The sequence below is a fragment of the Pantherophis guttatus genome, chromosome 1 (assembly GCF_059756535.1).
Source record: "Pantherophis guttatus breed Tessera chromosome 1, ASM5975653v1, whole genome shotgun sequence".
Classification (NCBI taxonomy): Eukaryota; Metazoa; Chordata; class Lepidosauria; order Squamata; family Colubridae; genus Pantherophis; species Pantherophis guttatus.
Genome location: NC_142063.1, coordinates 93,030,600 through 93,052,057, shown reverse-complemented (window position 1 = coordinate 93,052,057; position 21,458 = coordinate 93,030,600). Strand labels below are relative to the sequence as shown.

At 33.5% G+C, this 21,458-nt stretch overlaps 1 protein-coding gene across 4 annotated transcripts in view; it reads left to right on the top strand.

The window, feature by feature from the left end:
• The window catches only part of DCDC1 (doublecortin domain containing 1), a 277,838-nt gene that overhangs the window by 11,589 nt on the left and 244,791 nt on the right, over nucleotides 1-21,458 (top strand). The window contains exons 2-5 of one of the 4 annotated variants that reach the window (XM_034417189.2): nucleotides 9,116-9,255; nucleotides 13,263-13,532; nucleotides 15,212-15,371; nucleotides 15,763-15,925. In XM_034417189.2, coding sequence (XP_034273080.2) covers nucleotides 9,116-9,255; nucleotides 13,263-13,532; nucleotides 15,212-15,371; nucleotides 15,763-15,925 — 733 coding nt within the window. Of the gene's footprint in view, nucleotides 1-9,115; nucleotides 9,260-13,262; nucleotides 13,533-15,211; nucleotides 15,372-15,762; nucleotides 15,926-21,458 lie in introns of all 4 variants that reach the window. The other 3 variants (XM_087877949.1, XM_034417191.2, XM_034417190.2) reach the window with 3 other exon arrangements.

Here is a 21,458-nt window from a genome sequence, read left to right as displayed (position 1 = left end):
TGAAGAATAATACTGTTCTTATGTAAATAACTGGACTTTTCAAACAGAAATTTAAGTTAGTCTCAGATTTGAAGTCCCACTCCTTATTTGCTATCACAAACATCAATCATTATCATTATCACCACTGATATCACTGTATGTATTTCTGAACATGGCAGCCAAAAATGTACAAACAAAATAGTAATGTGTACAATGTCATATCACTTATTTTGAATAAATAAACATTATGTGGAAAGAACTAAGACTTTTATTCCCTTATAATGCTATAAAGCACTATCAAGTGGTACATAAGTCTAAGTGCTATTGCTTTGCTAATATTGTATATAACTCCATCTGAGAATTAGTATTCTTGTCCATATAATACAATGATGTATAATTTTTCACATTATACTCACTATTTTCTAATTGATAATCAAATTCATTACAGTCATTGCAAAAGTTAAACGTTCCTATAATGTATATAATTCTACTCTCAGTAAAGATTTAGCAACTCAGTAAAGTTTTTAATCTATTCTCTGTCATAAAGTGCAAATAAAAGAGTATGTTAAGAATTTGTTCTTAAGAATGTTAAAAGTAACTGTAAAGACATGCATTATAAACATGTTTAGTATCACAATGATTACTTGTTAACATAAACCACACTATAGCATTTAAAGATAACAAAGCATTGAGGATATTGTTGCTGCTTGTAAGCATGATAGATGGACAATATTTCACAGTTTACCTTAAAAACATCTTTGTGTGAAAAGTAATTATCCAAAGATTATTAGAAGTTTGGATATTAAGATTATCAGTTTAATTTTAATTGGCTTTTTTCCAAGATAATTGGTTTTATTCCACATGTTTGTGAGAAGGGGGCATTGGGCTAATTGGCTTTGATTCATATGTATTTTTAAGGAAATATGAAATAATTTTGACATTCTTAACATTTGTCTTATGATATAGTTTCTTTAAAAATATAAACACATTTCATGAGATATAAATAGCAGGTCATTTACAGTTCCCTGAATGTCCGTCATAATCACTTACCCTTAATATTTGACACTGGACATAGGAATTTTTTTCCAGTCAGGGAAAAATTCCATAGTATTGCTAGAAGAAACTAAAGATCTAATTAAGTGATGGCAGTTATTACCTTATCTAAATATCAAGCTGCAGGTTACGTTGAACAAGTACAAGATATCATTTAATAATTTTAATAATTTTAAATTTTGTCTGTCTTTGTGCTTTTAATCAGTCTGTACACCGCCCTGAGTCCTTCGGGAGAAGGGTGGTATAGAAATAAAATTAATAAATAAATAATAAATAATAAGATAGAATTAGACTTGTTATCTTAAACCAAACAATAGGTAGGAATGGGATACTGAGAATATCTTTGTCATATGCCCCTGAAGCTTATTTTTTGGACATACATTGATCTCAACAGCATTTTCTTTCAAGAACCCAGCCTTTGAAGTCAGCCTTCAAAAGCTGTAAACAGAGCTTTGTGATAGTGATATAACTGAAGGAGTACAAAGTCATCCATGATGCAGACCTATGGCAAGTTTTCATCTACATTCTTATATGACTTGTCCTCATAGCCTTATGTAAGGCTCGGTCGGCTACTCATCTAATTCTCTTTTGTAGCAAAATGACGCATAAATAAAAAAAGTAAATAAATAAATAAATAAATAAATAAATAAATAAATAAATAAATAAACATTATGTCCAGCTGTTGCAGCACCACCACCAATACTGGGGTTTAATCTAAAATGGGTTTTTTTTTGGTAAAAAACAAAACAAAAAACCAACACAAAACTACTTGCATAGGAAAATGTGCATTCTTTTCCTTCCAGATAATTCATTAGCATTAAGATTAAGATTTCATATGTCAGTAAATATGTTGGGTACGTCAACTGATGTATGCATTCAGAGGATGATATGTTGCATTGGGAAAAGATGGAAGCCAAGAGGTGTCATCAGGAGCAAAGAAATACAGACTAGATTCAGTGGATAGTTTCTCAAGTTCTTTTAATACATAGTGTTAGAAAGGAACTGATCAGGTTGACACATTCTATAAAGCAAATCATCGCACACTGCAATTTACCTTTCTCTGTTCTGTACAGCACTATATTTGTAGTTTTGAAAAAAAACACCTCATATTTTTATTACATGTAATACTGACAATTATTGACAATCGAAGTAGAAAAGAGTCTCCTGTAATGCAGACTTATGAGATTTCAATTGAAACCATTTTTCGCTTTTCAACATTTATATTTTTAAATTTTAAATGTTTTTAACTTTTTGCCTAATCTTAAACAATTTTAAATTGTAATGTTTTCTTGTACTCACCAGTGCCTTCTGCTGCTGGTGCTGCTCAGGTAAAATAGTCATGTTTCCTGGTTTATTATTGATTTGTTACGAATTTTTATATCCCACCTTTCAGAAGAACAAATTTATCAAAAATTCATCAAAAAGTTGATGAGGATACTTTAGTATCGGGCAATTGCACTAGCAATGGTGGTAACAAAATGCTAGGATAGTGTGGTCTGTGGTAATGAATATATAACTGCATGACAAGAGATTGAGACTGAATGGACTGATGCTCTTATTTATGAATTTGGTAGGGAATGAGCATATATTACTATAGGTTCTTCAATCTCTGCCAAATTGAATTCCTTCTTTCAAGAACATATTAGAAATAAACTGTATGAAATAAATTATCCTCTTATGTATAATTCATTTTATAGATCACTCTATATAAAACATGAAAAGTTAAATTACACAAACCTTATATGCCATGTCTAAGCTGCCATTATTGAAGTGTTGTCTCCACATACAGTGACTCATGCATATCACCCCGCTGCTCTGAATTAAGATCATCAGGAGGATAGGTTGATCAGGTTGTTGTATTTGACAAACAGTTATCTAAATTGAGCATCATTCCTTCAAGCTACTTCAGGAATGAGGTTTTCAGCAGTACCTGAAATATATGAACTGGTGAATTTTGCACAGTTGCCTTTGGTTGCTGTGGCAGTCTTAATGGCATGGAAATAAATTTGATATTGCTAGATTGTTCTTCCACTGTCTTTTATTGTGAATAGGATGCAGAACAACTTCCCTCAAAGTCCTAGAGTTCAGAGAGCATTTATATGTCTGCTGTATTTTCTTTGTCATCATTTTAGACATACCTTCTTGTACAATATATGTTAATATTGGGGGCAGATGGGCACCTGGCAGTTTGGATATGTTATCAATAAAAACAGATTTCAGGGTATGTATTAATGAGTTGATGTCTTTGTATTGGGGGACAAGGTGTTCCTGTTGATCCAGGAAGATGGAGTTATCATAAAAGCACAATTCGATTCTGATACATGTTTACTGTATTTCCTTTAATTTGTTCTCCACAGCTTTTCCATTCCATTATACTTGTGGTAGCATAATAGAATTATTATAAATACCTGTTGAACATTAATACCAAGGGATCCTGATGTCCAGTGTATTCTGAAACCCAAGAAACCAGAGTTAAATTCTTGTTTCCATTCTTTGAATGTTTTCTTCCTAGGGGAAAAGCAAAACTCATGGAATTCTATGTACTCTTATCCAATTCTACTGTTTCTTCTGACAATATATTTTCAGATGCAGCCTATTTGAGAGCGTTCATAATTTGGACTTCAAATGAGCTTTTCTTTAGTAACCCTTCAGAAAGAAATGCAGAGTTGGCTTTTCTGGGTGCATTTTTCAAATGCTCATTTAGCAATGGATAGCACATTCCTAAGCCATACTAACAAGTCATTTCAGTAATAAATTAACAGGTACATTTCAGTCATATCCTCCTATGCAAGTACATATTAAAATGTTTCTTTAAAAAATATAAACTTACATAATAAAGCAATAAAAACTTGATTTAACGGACATGGGGCAAAAGGGTGTCCGTTAAATGCAAATGTTGATTATTTTGGTCAGTAGATGGCAGCAGACATTCAGTGTATAAATACAATCTTTTAATAAACAGTTTTATAAAGCAATTAAACAGCTTTATTTAAACTACTTTATTCAAACAGATTTAATCAGTTTCAGCTTTAGTGATTGGCTTGAACAGAATTTTTGAATCATGCTGCTTCTGTGTGATTAATAAGTGGGATAAATAATACTTCATGTTAGTATTTCAAGAAGTATCTGTACAAAATACCACATTACCCAGCTTGCTCCCTTCATTGATTAGATTGTCAACATTGGTAGTTATGCTTTCTCGTCCTCATTCTTTCCTTCTTATCAGTAATAGTCTCTGTGACTGGCTCATTTTCTATTATCATCAGGTAACCAGAGTCACCTTTATCTTCTAAGTACTATACTACTTCATCCTCAGTCCTTGCTTCCTTTTCACCAACTTTCTTTATGATTTAGTGGAACTCACTGATTTAAAATAATTTCAAAGTAGAGGTCTGTATCCATGCAATTTTTTCCAACCGTTTATGATGTCTGAATTTTTACTCCTTTCCAAGCTGCAGAAAGTTGATGATTCTGACTTCGTTGTTCTTTTATCTCTTTCTTTCTCATAAATCTCTTCCAACACAACAGTAGTCTCTTCCAAAAATGTGCTCTTTTAAAGTAATTGATTGATGAAATCCAATTACACATGTCGGGCAAGTGATATTGTTCAAGTGCTTCTTCAGAGCTTGGAAACTGTAAGGACCTGTATGGGGAGAAATGGTTGTGACTCATCCCTAGCAAAACAGACTGGTTGTGGGTCTTTGTTTCTCCCCACCCCCAGGGTCAGGAGAGTTAGCAACTCTGAATCTAGATGAAGTACACTCTTCTAGTGGATCTGGTGCACAATTTTGGGATCCTCTGGGACTCTGAGTTCCAGTTCAGTTCCTCATCCTTGGGCAGTGATTGCAGCTTCTCTTGGTGACTGCTGGGTAAATCAGCCTCAGATGTTTTGAGTGCTCAAAGTTTCCTCAGGCTGGAGTCCGTCTGGTTCTTCCAGAGCAGGCTTCTCTCTGTCAGACTCCTCTAAGTCAAAGCTGGCCATGGCAGGGATCACTTAGGAGCAGTTGCATTAAGTGTCATCTCATGTTGCCAAGGGCAGCTGGCCAAAAAGTCAACAAAATTAGTGAGAAACTGCCCACACATCTGCCCAAATCTATCCCAAACTGTAAGTCACATAGAAAAGAGAATGTTAATTTATCTATTCATCCCATAGAGCCGTGATGGCGAACCTATGACACATGTGCCACAGGTGGCATGCGGAGCCATATATGTGGGCATGCGAGCGTTGCCTATCTTAGCTCCAGCGTGCAAGAGCGCACCAGCCACCGGATTTTCGGGCCTTCCGGTCCCACCAGAAGTCGGGAAATGGGCTGTTTCCAGCCTCCAGAGGGCCTCTGGGGAGGGGAATGCCATTTTTGCCCTCCCCAGGCTCCAAGAAAGCCTCTGGAGCCTGGGGAGGGCAAAAAATGGGCCTACTGGGCCACTGTGCCATTGCGTGCCAAAAGCGGGGGGACCGCACGGGGGGTGTTGTGTGTGCATGCGTGAGGGGTGGGGCATATTGAATTATGGGTGTGGGCACGCATGCGCATGACCCCCCCTGCCCTCCCCCCGCTTTTGGCACATGACGGCAAAAAGGTAGCCATCACTGCCATAGAGTTAATAGAGACAGTCTCATCTGGATTAGGAAGGGATATAATAACAGCAAAGGGCTGTAGATAGATCTTCCATATCCTAATCACTGCAAATCTGCTCTGTGTCAAAGGTGAGGTCTGCCATGTGATTGCTTATATTGTTTGAGCTTAATATTATTTGTGTCAAATCCATGGTTGTCATGAACTTTCTGAATATTCTTCAACCTAGCCAACTTAGAGTTTGGAAGTTGAAGTAATTCCAAACAGAAAATAAGGAGATTCCAACAGTAACCTTGAAACCAGATTGAGCCACCCAGATGAAGAGCTGGACTTCAGTGCAAATTCATTGTGAAAGGCTGGGAGTCCAGGACAAATTCTTACTCAAGACCTCCAGACTTCATTCCGTTTCTTTCCTGATTGGCTGTTCCACTAATAATGATAGCTACTACTTGGTCTCAATGTTTATTGAACCAACAGAATTCTACAGCAACTGCCCTGAAATTAGTCCCATCCAAATTAAAATGTCTATCATTATTTACAGGAAATCAGGTTTGGGTTCGATCAAAACATTGTAAATATACAAAGTGATCTACATTCACCTGTCATTCTCATCATCTTAAAACTCTAGGCTATCAACAACTCTGTGAAAGTAACAATTACCAGATGCCATCTTTACAAAGGGGGAGGAACTTTAGAAGAGTATTTGGAAAAAAATTCTTTGGAAATAATCATGGTAGCTTTGTAATCATGAGTTGGGTGTTTAATGAGAAATATCTCCTTTAAGATATTTAACCATGAATGGATTTGACAACAAGGCAATATTAATGGCATGACCTAAAGATTCCATAAAGATACTAGAAAGTATGAAATTCAGGAACAGAGGCAGAGACACCACTGTCCTCACTACGCGATAGATTTATTTGAAAGAAAGGTCACTCCTTATGAAAGAAATGTCACTTCATAAGTAATGTAATATATAACCCTGTGGATAGTATCTTATGTATGCTATTTTTCTCTTAAACATTTGTCTAATTTAGGAAAAACCTGGAAGCAAATTCTGGATTCTTTCAAAAGAATAACCTTTGATTGTGTATTTGATATAGCAAAACCCACTTCTGAGGCAGACTAGAATAAACTGGAATCAGCTTTCTTTTAGTTGAATGAAATTGACAATCTGAATCAATTGTGATCGTGAGTTTCTTTAAGCAGATCCAATTTTCTGGAATTCCAGGGTAGCACTATAGTAGCTATGTCAAAAATAAGGTGGGAAAATCTTTGTTCATGTAAAACACCAGTATGTACAGGGGACTCAGGGAAATATTGATTCTGTGGCTAACAATTCTTCCCTGAAATCAGTCATGCCAGTATTAATTACCGTAATCATAGAAGGCAAAGCTAATGTGAGACGGAAATTGCTTTATAATTCTTTTCACCTCAGTTTTATCTTGTCCCTTATCCCTAGAAATTATATGATTATGTTTTGTGAGCTGCTTTAGATAGCTGAGAAGACAATATTATGCATATATTTATACCCCAAGCACCAGTGTTATCACATTCAGGAAAGGTTATTGTGATTATTATTCCACCTTGTACAAAGTAACCCATCAGACTTAGATATTCCACACCATAGGAAAACGTTTCTGTAAATTTCATCAAATTCCCCAAAACAAAGAAAGGCAAATATTTATTTCAATTTAACAGAATAACAGAATAATAAAGTTGGAAGAGAACTTGGAGGTATTCTGCATTTCTGTATTATCCCAATAAGTATTTGGGAGGATTTTTACACTGGGCCAATCCTTTAGGTCAGGGGTGTCAAGCTCGTCACGTCATCATGTGATGTATCGCGACTTTTCCCCCCTTGCTAAATCGGGGATGGGCATGGCCAGCGCATGAGGCATCTGGGCCACGGGCTGTGAGTTTGACACACCTGCTTTAGGTGATTAGACTTTGACTAAGACTAAGGTCTTAATGAGAATGAATGAAGCTTTCTATTATGTGTTCCACTATTTTTGATGGGTGGCTTGGGATAGTATAGAAACACTTGAAGAAGTAACTATAATTCTTGATCGTAATGTAACAACAAGCTACTTTTTGAATAAACTATCAATGAACCATTCTTTCAAAGTCTGATTTGTTGCTTGAAAATAAAACATGGATTGTTCTTATACCTGAGTTTGGATACAAACCCAAGTTAGTCAAATTGTAACACATATTTCATTTGAATAAACATGTCCTATCTATGTAATTTATCAAAATAAACTTCCACTATTATGCAGAGGATAACAGTTTTTGCTATACTGAATTGAATTTAAAAATGTATTTGATAGTTTTTTAAAAGGGAAAATATATTTTGATATTTTCTTTTGATAGTTTCGTATTTTGATTCTGTCAGTTCAGATTATTTTAGTAAAATAGTTTACTAAATATTTACTTTGCAATTCTCCCATCTTGTGCTAATTTAAAAATGTGAACCCATAAAAATCAGTTTATGTTATGTACATTAAGAATCTTATTGTTCCTCTAAACATTAAGATTTACATTAACTATGTTATGTTTATATTAAGTTATTTTTAAAAACGTATTTAATAAACTTAATCTTATCTTAAATTTATATTAATTTATGGGGTAACATTGACCCAGACAGGTTTGATATGCAATCTGGGGGTCCTTCTAGATTCATGACTCCTGCTCAAAGAGCAGGTAGCAATGGTGTCTAGGAGAGCCTTTCCACACCTTTGGTGATGCACCAGTTGAATCCCATTCCTGGATCGGAAGGCTCCGCTCACTGTCATAAACACCCTTGTAACTCTCACTTAAATTACTGCAACATGCCCTACATGGAACTGCCCTTGAAGAGTATTTGGAAGTTCAGCTGGTACAGAATGTAACTGCATGGTTAGTAAATGGCGCCATATGCATACATGCTACTACTGAATGAGCTGCATTGACTATCACTGTATTTCTAGAGGCAAGTCATGGTGCTGATTGTCATCTTTAAAGCCCTACGTAGCTTGGAACCAGGTTACCGATGAGACCATCTTTTCTGAAGAGTCTCTACTTGTCCAGTTCAATCCAACAGATTTGGCATGCTGCTGACCTGTCAGCCAAAGAGTGTCAACTTTCTATAGACGCTGCTTTGTGGAATTTTCTTTCCTTAGACATTAGAATAGCCTGATTCTGTTGGTCTTTCGTAAGGCTTTAAAACCATCTCTGTACTTGGGCCTGGGGCTCAGAATGTGTTAAGAGCCTCATTTCATGACTTTCCTATTAGATGGTTATTGCATCCACGCCAAAATATCCCATTAATATAAAATGTTCTACAGGGGCTTGATTGTTTTTAAATATCTGTAATTTATATTATGTATTTGTTACAATTATACAGATTATTGAAGCTAACCTTATTTACTAGGAGTAATACATAAGAGTACTTGGACTTAATTCAGTTTAGTTTTACTGATTTAGAGAAATTTGTACTTGAAATGTGATCTTGTACTTCATTATTTATTAAGCAGGAAATGGAAAACAATGAAACAGAAAGTGATGACTCATTTTATATTCCCTGGTCTGAAACTTCAGAAAGAAATTACTTTGTTTCATCTTCATCTTGCTCTTCACAACTACTAAATGTAGAAGCTACAGGAATGGAAAAGTATGTGAGTATAGTTTCCTCAAGTATAATTAAAGAATATACTTTGACATGCTGTTTTCAAAACCACATCTTTAAGGCCTTAGGAAAATACAGTAGAATTGGGGCCAATCTGATATCTGGGTTGATGATGTTTCAAAAGGCAGGTGCCAAAACAGAAAGGACTCTCTTCCTGGTCCCTGCCAGAGAGCATTGCAAAATAGACAGGACCCAAAGGGGATGGGTTTTTGTAATTGGGGAAAGGCAGTCCCTCAAATATTGATGGAGCATATATAATGTTTAAAAAGTATATAGGGATTGTTTGGGGAAAGGAAGTGGTTATAATTGCACCGTAATGGAAATTAGTAATTTTCGTGCTTACTAAAGTCTAAATACGAAAACTTTTGCTTAAGTTTGACTACCATAATATTTAGACCAAAATATTATTTTGCCTGGGGTGACAAGCCACAATAAACCATGTCATATTCCAATTATTTTTTCAAGGATGAAGTAAACTTAATTAGTAGAATAAAATAAACCAAACCACAGAATTGTTTTCATCTAAAATCTGAGGTGGGAACCAAGAGAGAGGTTGGCAAATTCTGATTGAGGTAGGGCATTTGAAATTGAGAAATGTCTACTTTGAACCTGCTTTGATTTAGTTTTAGTCATGCCCTCTGTGGTAACAGAGAATAGTCTACACCTTCTTTGTGACAACCTTTCAAATATTTCTAATATGCTATTGTATAAACAGCTTTTATGGGAGGCTAAACATATCCCTATTCTATGATATCTCACAGACAAGCCTCCTTCTTTCCTTCCTTCCTTCCTTCCTTCCTTCCTTCCTTCCTTCCATACATACATACATACATACATACATACATACATACATACATACATTTATATAGCTGCCTGTCTTTCAACCAACTTTGGGTAGATCCAATCAAAGATTAAAACATATAATCATTTAAAAAGCTATAAAATATTGCTAGCTGTGTCACTTTCTTTTTGAATAATAGTGCCCAGATCAAGACCCATACTCCTAATGGAGACTGACAAGGCAGAGTAGAGTGCTTTGCTAGATTTCCTGTGATTTAGATTTGTGTTCCTATTAAAACAACTCAAAATAGCACGTGGTTTCTCAGAAGCTGCATTGTTGGTTCATGTTTAACTTGTGGTCAGCAAGGATACCAGATCACCTGTGTTAGTAATAAACTGGATCTCTAATTTCTGTATGTGGGTTTTACATTTTTCTTATCCAGATGCAGACCTTTACATTTCTATCTGTTGAATTCACTTTTATTTATTTATTTTAGCTCTAGACACTCTGTAAAGTTTTGAATCTTCTCTCTCTTTTCTGAAGTATTGGCCATACACCTCCAATTTGCATTATCTGCAAACTTTATAAATGTCCCCACAACTGCTACAAGAATTTCCTTCTACAAGTCGCTGATTGAACAATGCAGGGCTCAGAATTCAACTTGTGACATTAAACTTGATACTTCTTTCTAAGCTGAAGGGGAACTAGCAACACACATTTTTTGAATGTAGTCTATAAGCCAATTGTAAGTCCATCCGACAATGACATTGTCAAGAGCATGTTTTATCATTTTATGAAAAGGGTTATTATATTGAAAAAAATCCAGTTAAACTATCTATAGCATTCTTCTAATCTTCTAAGTTAATAATTTAATCATAGAGGGAGATAAGTTTAGTTTAGCTGTTTAAAGACTTTACCTATTATTGATATTGTTGGGAGATCTATAATTTCTCAGTCTTTCTTTTCCCTTTTCTCAAGATAGGGATGGCATTTGCTCTCTTCTAGTCTTCTGGGACCTCACTAGTCATCCAGAAGTTCTCAAAGTTTACCAAGAGTAAATCTGTGATTACCCCCACTAATTCCTTCAGGAGCTTGGAATCTAATCCATGTAATTTTGAATTCACTATCCTAACTAGCAGAGAGGAGGATGAGATTTACGTAGCTCATCATGCACACCTTTTCATAATTATCATGTCCACATTTTTGTCTTTAATTTTTTATACTTTTGAAAGAGAGTTTCTGCTAGCTTATGAAAAAGCAATGTCCACCTTAGTTCCAGCAATTCTAGTGCCTTGGAATAATGAAACAGCTCTTGGGAATTTTGAGGCAATAAGAAATTGATACATCTCTTAGATTATATCAGTTCCAAAAATTGGTGAAGTTGGCTTACATGTTCTATTTTTTTTTAATCTTCTTGCTTTCCACCTGTTTTTTCCTGAGATTGATACAAAATAAACTGGTAAGTTCTATAGATTTCTTAAAAGAACATCAACATTGGCTGTGGTAATGATGCCTAGTATAATATATAGCATACCCACATTGCAGATATAATACTCAGGATAATACTCAGGAAAAACTTATCAAAATATTGCCTTAAAGTAGAAAAGAGAATAATGCAAGTACAATAGGAACCAATAGGAACCAAAGTTAAAGGCCTGGGTAAGATGATAGGTGGCTAGGTAAATAAACAAATATACCGAAAGCGTATGCACCAAGACAAATTCCTTGTGTGTCCAATCACACTTGGCCAATAAAGAATTCTATTCTATTCTAAAAAAAAATAAGTAAACAAACAAATGAATAACTTAACACCAAAAAGAGAAAAAAATCTCTCTGGTTTCTTCCTATTATGAAACACTTCAAGCAATAGAATACTGCCACTTAAAAATCCCATCCAAACTCCAGCTGTGTCACTTAGAAGGCAGAAGGAATCTGAAGCACATTCATATGCAAATACAATATTTGGCTCCTAAACTGCCTAGGTTTCCATTCAAGAATCTCAAACTTCTCAATATGGCAATCCTGTAAAATGATAAATGAATTTGTATAGCCTCTGATGAATAAAATTATTGATTTCATTTGAGTTAGGGTTGGTCAAGGAATAAATGCATCACTTACTTTTAATCATTATATGTTAATCTGTATATCACACAAGGTCTCATCTTTGTGCAACTCTGTATTGGGCTTGCAAAACCCCTGTCAAAATTATTCTAATTTTATCTACTCCACTGCTGACTCACTTAGGCAAAGGTTACAGTAATATCAGAGCAGGTTTTGAGCACGCTTACACATGCTTGTGCATATCTGAGCAGAATGAAAAAAAACCCAGTGAATCCCCTTCTCAGCTCTCTTCCCCCTCCCCTCAGGGAGACCAATCCATAATTTGAAAACTATAGAATAAAACCTGCAGTTTATGTAATGGTCAGCAATGGATTGGCAACCAGCAAAGCTGTTTTAAGAACAATTGCATTTTATTGGTTTGTCTGTTTTTATATACTGTACATTGCAATTTTCCAAATAGGCCCATGGCAGTGTATAGTAAAACCAAAATATAGATAATAATATATAAATAATTTTAAAATATAGAGCCAAGCTCTTTCCAAAATTGCCTATCTCCCATTATTTTTGCTGGCCCTAATAGATTTGGCAGGAATGCATATTTCAGGTCCCTTCCATAAGAGACGCCAAGCAGTTCTCCCAGCTTTCCTTTGGTCAAAAAGTGAGGTAAGCTCTGCTGATAAACGCTGGGTTGTTTTTTTTTAATAAATTAGGATTATAATGTTGACTTCAAGCATTGTGGTTTGAATGATTATATTGTTATTTTAACTTCGTATACTGCCCATAATGTATAATGGGTTTGCATGACATGTACAGGGGAAAAAGCCATAGAGATAAATTGATCACACGCCAAATGAATTCTTGGTCTGGTCTACTTGTTATTATGTGCAGCCGTATAAATAATTTAAATAAATGAATAAATATAGCTATAAGGCTGTTAACTTAAAAACTCAAATATGTTTTGTATGCATTTGTCTCTTTAATGTAGTTATAAATTCTTTATCTTTAAAATATTCCTCTTCTAGGGGTCAGATGAACTATTTATATTAATTTAAGTTATTTCTAAACTTGGGATGTAACTGTTTTTCCACATTATATTTACCCTACTGGGATATCAAACTATCTGTTTTTTACTACCTTTTCTTTCTTCCAGAAAATTAATCATGCCCTTTACAAAGAACGCTAAAAAAACAGAAGAAAAGCAAAGAAAGTCTCTATTTGGCCTTAAGAGTCCTCCCCAATCTTTGGTAGTATCAAGAAGGTCAGGATTTCAAGATGGTTCCGTACATCAAACAAAACCAGTTCAGAAAAATGATAGAAAATCAAAACTAGCCAGCTACGAATCAAATAGTACAAACAATTTCTACCTTACATCGCCATATAAGAGAAACAGACCTATCAGTGCTCCATCAGGTCAGCTAAGGTAATCAAATTTGTTCCATGTTCCTTTTAACTATGACTTTGCTTGTTCTTATTTTATTGCTTTTCAACAAAGTCAGGGTGATTTAATTGGAAAAATTATAGTTAAAGTGCAATATGTATTTATATTTTTGGTATCTAATAATATTACTGGGTATTTCTAAGCATTTTCACTTAGATGTTGTTAGCTACTCTGAATTCACTGTAAGTATTTTCTTGTAAAGTGGATTTAGGATTTCTATCTTAGGCTTTTGAAAAACTCTTTCAATGTCACAAATATATTATATAGGAAGGTTTCTATGGAGTGAAAAAATATATATATTCTCTTTTAAATTACTATGTATAAAGTAATTTTGACACCAATAAGAGCCAAATATGAAAATTTAATTATTCTATAACACATATCTAATGAATGCTATACAACTCTCCCTCCATGCAGTCCATATAATTCCCCCCCCCCTCATTAAAATGCATCACGTGCAGAAAGATATTTGATAACAGAAAATGGAGTGGGTAGGTTAAGATGGAAGAGGAGAAGGGATAGAAGATATATTGGAAGTACTGGAATATGGTCACCATGTAGGAGGAATAAGCCTTACATAATGAACAATTCTATGTCATCTGAATATATTTCAGCTACATTTATTAGATTTTCTCCCTGTGATATTAATGTAAAAATCTGTTTACTACAAAATGAATAGTAACATTGTCTTGTTATAAAGTGTAACAGTATTGCTGTATTGCTATTACCCTCTGCTCCTAATATAAAAAGAAAAAAAATCCATAAACCCCCTTGAAAGCAGATCTAGTTAGCCTTCCACAAATATTACTTTCAGAGAGAAATTATTGAAGTGTCAACAGTGCTTGCAAGTATCATAAAATCAACTATTGTTATATTTTAAATTTAAAACAGTGAGTACTTAAGTGCCCTGGCATTGTACAAAATGTTTGCAATCAGCAAATTAATTAGAAGGAGTAAGAAGAATACATTTACTTTCTAAACTTGCCTGATAACAAACTTTCATTAATGCCAAATCTATGCAAAAAGACTTTCATCTAATCCTTTTTGTTTCCTTGTTCTTTTAAATAACTTAAAATATATGAGTTATATGAATACTGGGCATTTAGTTGTACTTTTGAATAATGTGGCTTGTACAGCTTCAAAAAGTTGTACTTTTGAATAATGCATTTAAAGAATGCATTCCTATGAACAGTTAGATCAGTTACAAATGCTACTGAAGATAAATTTATTTTCAAATCCATATGGTGGTAATAAGACTATAACTGTTCAAACAGAGATTTTAAATGAAGCAATACAATATTATAAATGTGGAAATCAAAAATAGTTTCTATTTAAACAGTAATTATAACAAAAATTAAGACAAAAATCAATGGCATTCTGAACTCAGATACTTTTAATAAAGACAAATTCAAAAATTGACAATAGCAATTTTAAATTTGAATTTCTAGATCTTACATGCAAATTAAATGTGAGACAATAGTTCATAATTTTCCATAAACTTAGAAAAATACTTGTCAGTTTGAACTTTGTCTAAAAGGTAAAAGTAATAAGCCAAACAATTATTAAGAAAGACAATATTAACTAAATGTAATTTTAGAATAGATACATGATATGTTCTAGTTACTTTCTTATTCAATTGAATTGGAATTATTTTGCAACAGATGTCAACAATTTCCTTCCTCAAAACTGTACTTTACCGGGAAGGCCTCTGAGGTATCCCAGATTTTTAAACAGAAACCACAGATACTCAGAGTAACTGCTTACAAAAATGGTGAAATAAATATATTTGCCAAAGTCACTGTGCCACCTTCCATTAAATTGGTAAGTATCTCTATTATTTATTTGGATATGCTTCTCAAATTCAAAAAAGATAAAGATTTTATTTATTTTGAAATGAAACAGTTCACAGCCATTAGTGTAAGCACTGGTTTTTCTTTATATTAAATTTAACACATACAAAAAAAACAAAAAAAAACAAAAAAACCCAAAGAAACAAGCCATCTAAGTAATGTAGAATGTGAAATCTCTCTTCATGGTTCATACAATGGTGACAATAGTACCATTGACAACTTGCTTGGCAACTGACTCTACATATTGTATATTTTGGGAGGTAACAGAAACACTAGTTTCCAAATTTTGATTCTTGATTAGTAGCAGACCACAGAAATCTATTTCTGTTCTTAATTTTTCTTACCTTATTCTGTTCATTTAGCTGCTGGAGGAATGCACTGAAAAGCTGAAGCTGAATATGGCTGCCCGACGAATCTTCTTGGCAGACGGCACTGAAGTCCTGAGTGCTATAGACATACCCCATGATGCTGACGTTTATATTTCAACTGGAGAGCCCTTTTCAAATCCATTCAAAAAAATCAAAGGTAAAAAAATGCCAGAGTCAGTGGATTAAGGGGTGCAATTAAAAACGATTTTCATCCTGTCTTTTTGCATGGTTTAACAAAACTAATGTTTACTCATTTACAGCTCAGTAAGAGGATAATGTGCTTAATGAAAGAAAAATCTACTGACAGCCACGTTCATTGCCCTTCATTAGCATTGGTGCTTAATTTAATATAGATTTGAATAGACATTAGGGAGCCTGCAGGAGGTTAAATGGTGAAAATATAATAAATTAAATCAGAGATTATTGAATTTACTATTTAGTTTCACTGACATCTTACAGACACAATTCATTAAGCTTATTACACCAGCAAAAATAATAGTTCAGAGTGTGAGTGCTTTATTAATTTAGTCATTTGACCTTTATTAAGACAAAGCATTAAAATAATTATCACATGTTTTATGCAGGAATGTGTAATATTCAGCTTAAATTTATATATAAATTTATTTGTGAAGCTACCATTGCATTTTGAAATTTAAAGCATTTTTAAAAATATTTAGTAACTGAAGCCATTGTCTCTTGTAATTAAGTCTTGTAATAGTTTTTCTGGGGAATTCAAGAATAAAATGTAGAATAATATACTATACAATTGCCACATGGTTTTTAATTTGAGCTGTGTTCTGCTGCGTTGAATTAGGAAATTTCAATACAAAATGCTGTATAATGTTAGAAATTGGTATGAAGTTATAGTACATAGTTGGGATTTAAAATGTTAAGGAATAAAACCATTAGCCAAATTAAAGCTTCATGATGAGCTGGAATGAGAAAAGCAACAATTTTAATATACCATTAATAAAATAAAGAATTATAATGACTTGTAATTGAAAATATTGCAGTTGAATTAATTTTTATTTGCATAATATTTTTAGAAAGTAAGTCCAATTTTTTTAGCTGAGGTACAAGTAGTTTTCATTATATTTTTTCAGGCTTTCTATAATAGATTATGTTTAATATTGATTAAAACATTTATGACATCAACATATAAGTCTTCTAAAATGAATGTCATGTTAAGCATATTATTAAACTCCTTTTTCTTAAAACTTTTATACTGAATGCTAAAAATCTCGAATGGGGAAAATTCTTGAGTCTATTTTAAAGAAATTGAATACCATGCAAGCAGCAAATTATGCTTCAAAATAGGCAGAAAAGGCATCCCAAAATGAACATCCCTGACATTCCTTAAGAAAACCTTGTTAAACAAAAGGTTTGTGTTTATTATATTTAGAATGATTGAAATACTTAACTTAAATCTATTTGGTGAGCAATACAATATATCCGTGTATCTTTAGTATTTTTGATGATATTATGTCTGTAATAAGTAGTCAATTGCTCATGAATTATTCATGCAGTGTCATATTATAGATGATGTGACAGTTTTCCTGAATAGAATCCAAATAATCCACTGAATGTGTTTTAATACATTAACTCAATAAGAAGATGAAAATTAAGCAAATATTCTTTCTTGTTTTTAAAATTCTTTTAATGAATTATCTTTTTATTTATCATAATAATCAGTATTTCCTTTGCATTATACCTTAAGTTCAGCAAACTGTAATGTTGCCATCCTTTTTTATAAATAAGCAGTAGAATACTATAATAATTTTTGAACAATGTGCAACTTTTCTAAATATATTATCAGGCACTGAGATTTCCAAATCCAAGAAGCATTTTGTTTTGTTGATCTCTGCTTCGTTTGCACTCAACTAAAACTTCTCTGCTTTGTCTGCATCTTTTGGCTGTGTTTCATCATGACATGCACTGCTGTTCCTTTCGCACCAAAATATTGGCACACATTGCTGAAAATTTCACACCAACTCTTGCTGGATCAGCAAGCTTAACCTACCAAAATCTGGTGCACTGGAATACTATTTGACTGATAATCAATCTTTTTGCTGCTCGACAGTTGTTTCTGGGACTCAGAGTAGAGCAGGTGGCAGATGTGCCTTGTCTTTTGAGAAAAGAAGGAGTAGGTGAGGTTGGGCACAGCACAATATATTGAGTGTCCATTAAGAGGCCTCTGCAAGAGTAAGTATTACTATAAAAAAAGTCACTGATTAACATTGAAGATGCATCAAAATCATCCCTTAGGTTTTCCAGGCTGATTTATTCATTTAATAGGATTGTGCATTCATCACAATGTATTGGAAAACTTTCTATAAATGATGTCAATAGTGTCATCCATCTATACACACACAAACACACACATTTATATGAATTTTAACAAGACTATTACTCTAGTCATTCTGAAGAATGTACTCTGAATTTTAACTAACTATTATACCAACATTGCAAAAAAGTATAAATTGGCTACAATTAATATAAAAGCAAGTCCACTCTTCATAACAACTTTATTATATTTGTGTGTGTTACTTTTGCTAGCCAGGAGGGAAAACCTCCTGGGGAAAAATATATCACCATATATTTTACGAAGGTTCATGAACACTCAAAAGCAGTTTTTATAGAAGGAAAAGTTTAAAATATTATTCAAATGAAATATAAGTAGTTGAAAAATGCAACCTACAGTTTCTATTGAAATATAAAATCTCATCTATAAAACAAGTATGTTTGTGGAAGTGAGTAGAAATGCTGATATTTACTTGTTTGTTGAAAACAAACTTGGACATTTCAACTGACATTTTTAAAATACTGTTTTGACCGTATGCGTTAAAGAAACTATTTTCTATTAATTGTCAATAGAAAACATTTATATGTTTAAATAATATGCAAGCATAAATATTCCTTCACTATGCTTTTCAATATTGATCAGGAAACATGTTCATTAGATTAACTCTGTAGCGATATTTCATTAGCATGGTTGTAATAAAGTTTGAGTAAGCAGAAAGAGAAATAGACATGTGTTTTGTTTTGTTTTTTAAATTTGATTTATATGCCGCCCTTCTCCGGAGACTCAGGGCGGCTTACAATGCGCTAAGCAATACGCTAAGCAATAGCCTTCATCCTTTTGTATATTTATACAAAGTCAGCTTATTGCCCCCACAAATGGGTCCTCAATTTACCTACCTTAAAAAGGATGGAAGACTGAGTCAACCTTGAGCCTGGCGAGATTCGAACCTGCAGTAATTGCAGGCAGCTAGTCTTAATAACAGGGTGCTTTTAGACCACTGTACTACCAAGGCTCTTGTTTTAGCTCCAAATAAAGATTTTTTAAAAAAGTAAATGCTTGTGGCTAATGAAGTAATCATGCATGCATTGTAAGAATATTCACTATGCAGAAAAATTTATCAAAGTCTAAACACAAATATGTAACATCTATCTGAAACACATGATTCTTTATAAGAAAATCAGCATTTTATACTATGGTTTAGACGTATTTATATATAAAAAACAAGTTTGGAAATTATATTAACTCTATCCAATATGTTCTTGCCACTTTGTTTTATTATACCCCAAGGCATGCCTGCACTACATTATTATTATGTACCTCACTGGATAGAAGTACTTGTGTTATGTTTTCTATGCTATCTACTTCTTTAATTAACTTCATTCTTTTGTTTACATTTGAATCGCATTAACCTGTGCCCAAGGCTTTGATCTATCTTCTATTTCTTCAGAAGACTTTGTTATATAATTAAAAAAAACATGAATGCTAAAAATAAATTGCCATCCACTCTCTTCCAATAATTGGTAAAGCTTTTGACTTTTGCTTGATGAGAGAGGGAATGCATTAAGATGCTGACTGCATCTTATTCTCTTAATAATTTGAAACTAGGTACATTTTTTCATAGTTTTGAAAAGTAAATTTCAGAGGACAATTGTTCACCTCATAGGAATAGCCTGACCTGAACAAACTGGTTTATCATGTCTTATCATGAGCATATATAACAAAGACTATGCAACTCTCAACTAGCTCCTCCTTCTACAATCACTATTGATGTACTTTTTGTACTTAGGTAGTTTATATCTTACTTCAAGCAATGTGGAAATCAGTCTCAGTCAGCTTAATCAGAATATATCTTTAGCAGAAAAGCTTGCCTGCTTTGGGCAACATAAGCATCTCTCTTGTTTTTGCCTTCCTTCCTCCTGAAAGTAGCAAAGGGAACTTGTTTGTCCTGGATTACAAAAGATGGGATGTTTTTATTCAGGTGTCTGTGTGTGAGATGATATTTGTCTGACTGCAAATAACATTGTGGAACTACTACCTAATTATGTAGCTTCAGGCATCATGGTTATATCCTATAATATAGGAAACCCTGCTTAGTATTAGTCACAATTATAACTGATTTCCTTAAACTAGGAGGAGGGAGCATTGCCCTGAAGGCAACTCTCTGCTTGAAGGGAACCTATATTTTTGAAATTGGTGGAATTCAGAATTTATGCTTGCTATTGTCCCAATCTAGTGAATGGCAATAAATGCTCATCTCATTCATGTTGTTGAGAAGGTAGGAAGCTTAACTATTTTTCATTTTTCAAATGTTCATTGAAAACTGAATATCTAATAACAAATGATATCTTGATTAAATATGTTTTTAAAATATTTTTTAAAATTATATCATAAGTTATGCTAATTTATGCACCTATGAAAATAATAGGTGTCTTTTTGGTTCCTTACTGTATGTGTTAATTTTATATTATGCAAGACATTCAATAATATTTGCTCCTTCTACTGTTTTCCATTTTCTACCCACCTCCCTTCCAGCAGCATCTAGTAGTTAACGAGCAAGATACTGGCAATAAGAGGCTTTTTTCTATGGTTATAATCTTTCCCAGGATTTTTGAGCTTTCTTTTAAAGAGCCACTGATGTTGTTCCATATCGTTGGATAAGACTATTCAATAGAATGTAAGCATCGGTGATTTTTTTCCGCCCCCTGAAATAGATTTCATGCCTACTTTCCCTGGATTTGAACTTCAGATTAGGATTTCCTAAATAATTATTCCATGTCTTAAAAAACAACAACAACGCTTGGTTTTAAGTCAGCTAATGTAATTATATTTTTAAAAATAAAATTTAAACATTGCTCAACTAAATGGCTATCAAATTTTTCATTCTAGCAACAGTTAACCATGTTTTATCTTATTTAGGGTATTTTCATAGCAATTTATATAGGTGGCAAAATTATTTTCAGATTTATTAGTGTAACTGTTTACATATTTTTTCTATTTTTGCTTCCTTGGTATATTTTGATGGGAAAAAAGTGTTTCAAATGATGGCTGTTATTCTATTTTGAAATTGACTCCTGGCTCACAGTTGCCCCACTGTGATTACCACAGTTCGAAGGAAATATATGACAAGTTGCTATTAGAATTTTTTCCTCAACAACAAAAATGGAGTTGTGTGGAATTTGGGCCATTGTTAACACTTCTGTCATACCACTGCAATTGCGTTTCTCTTTTTTATTGTTCTTTTATATGTTTTGTCACTTATTTATCTGCACATCAGTCAAAGCTTTCTGGCAATTAAGCTTTCAAATTGCTTATTAGTCTAATTTCCTTCTCGATCTTTTGCTAAATACCATGGTTGCTTCATTTTTTACTATTATGGTGTAATATTTGA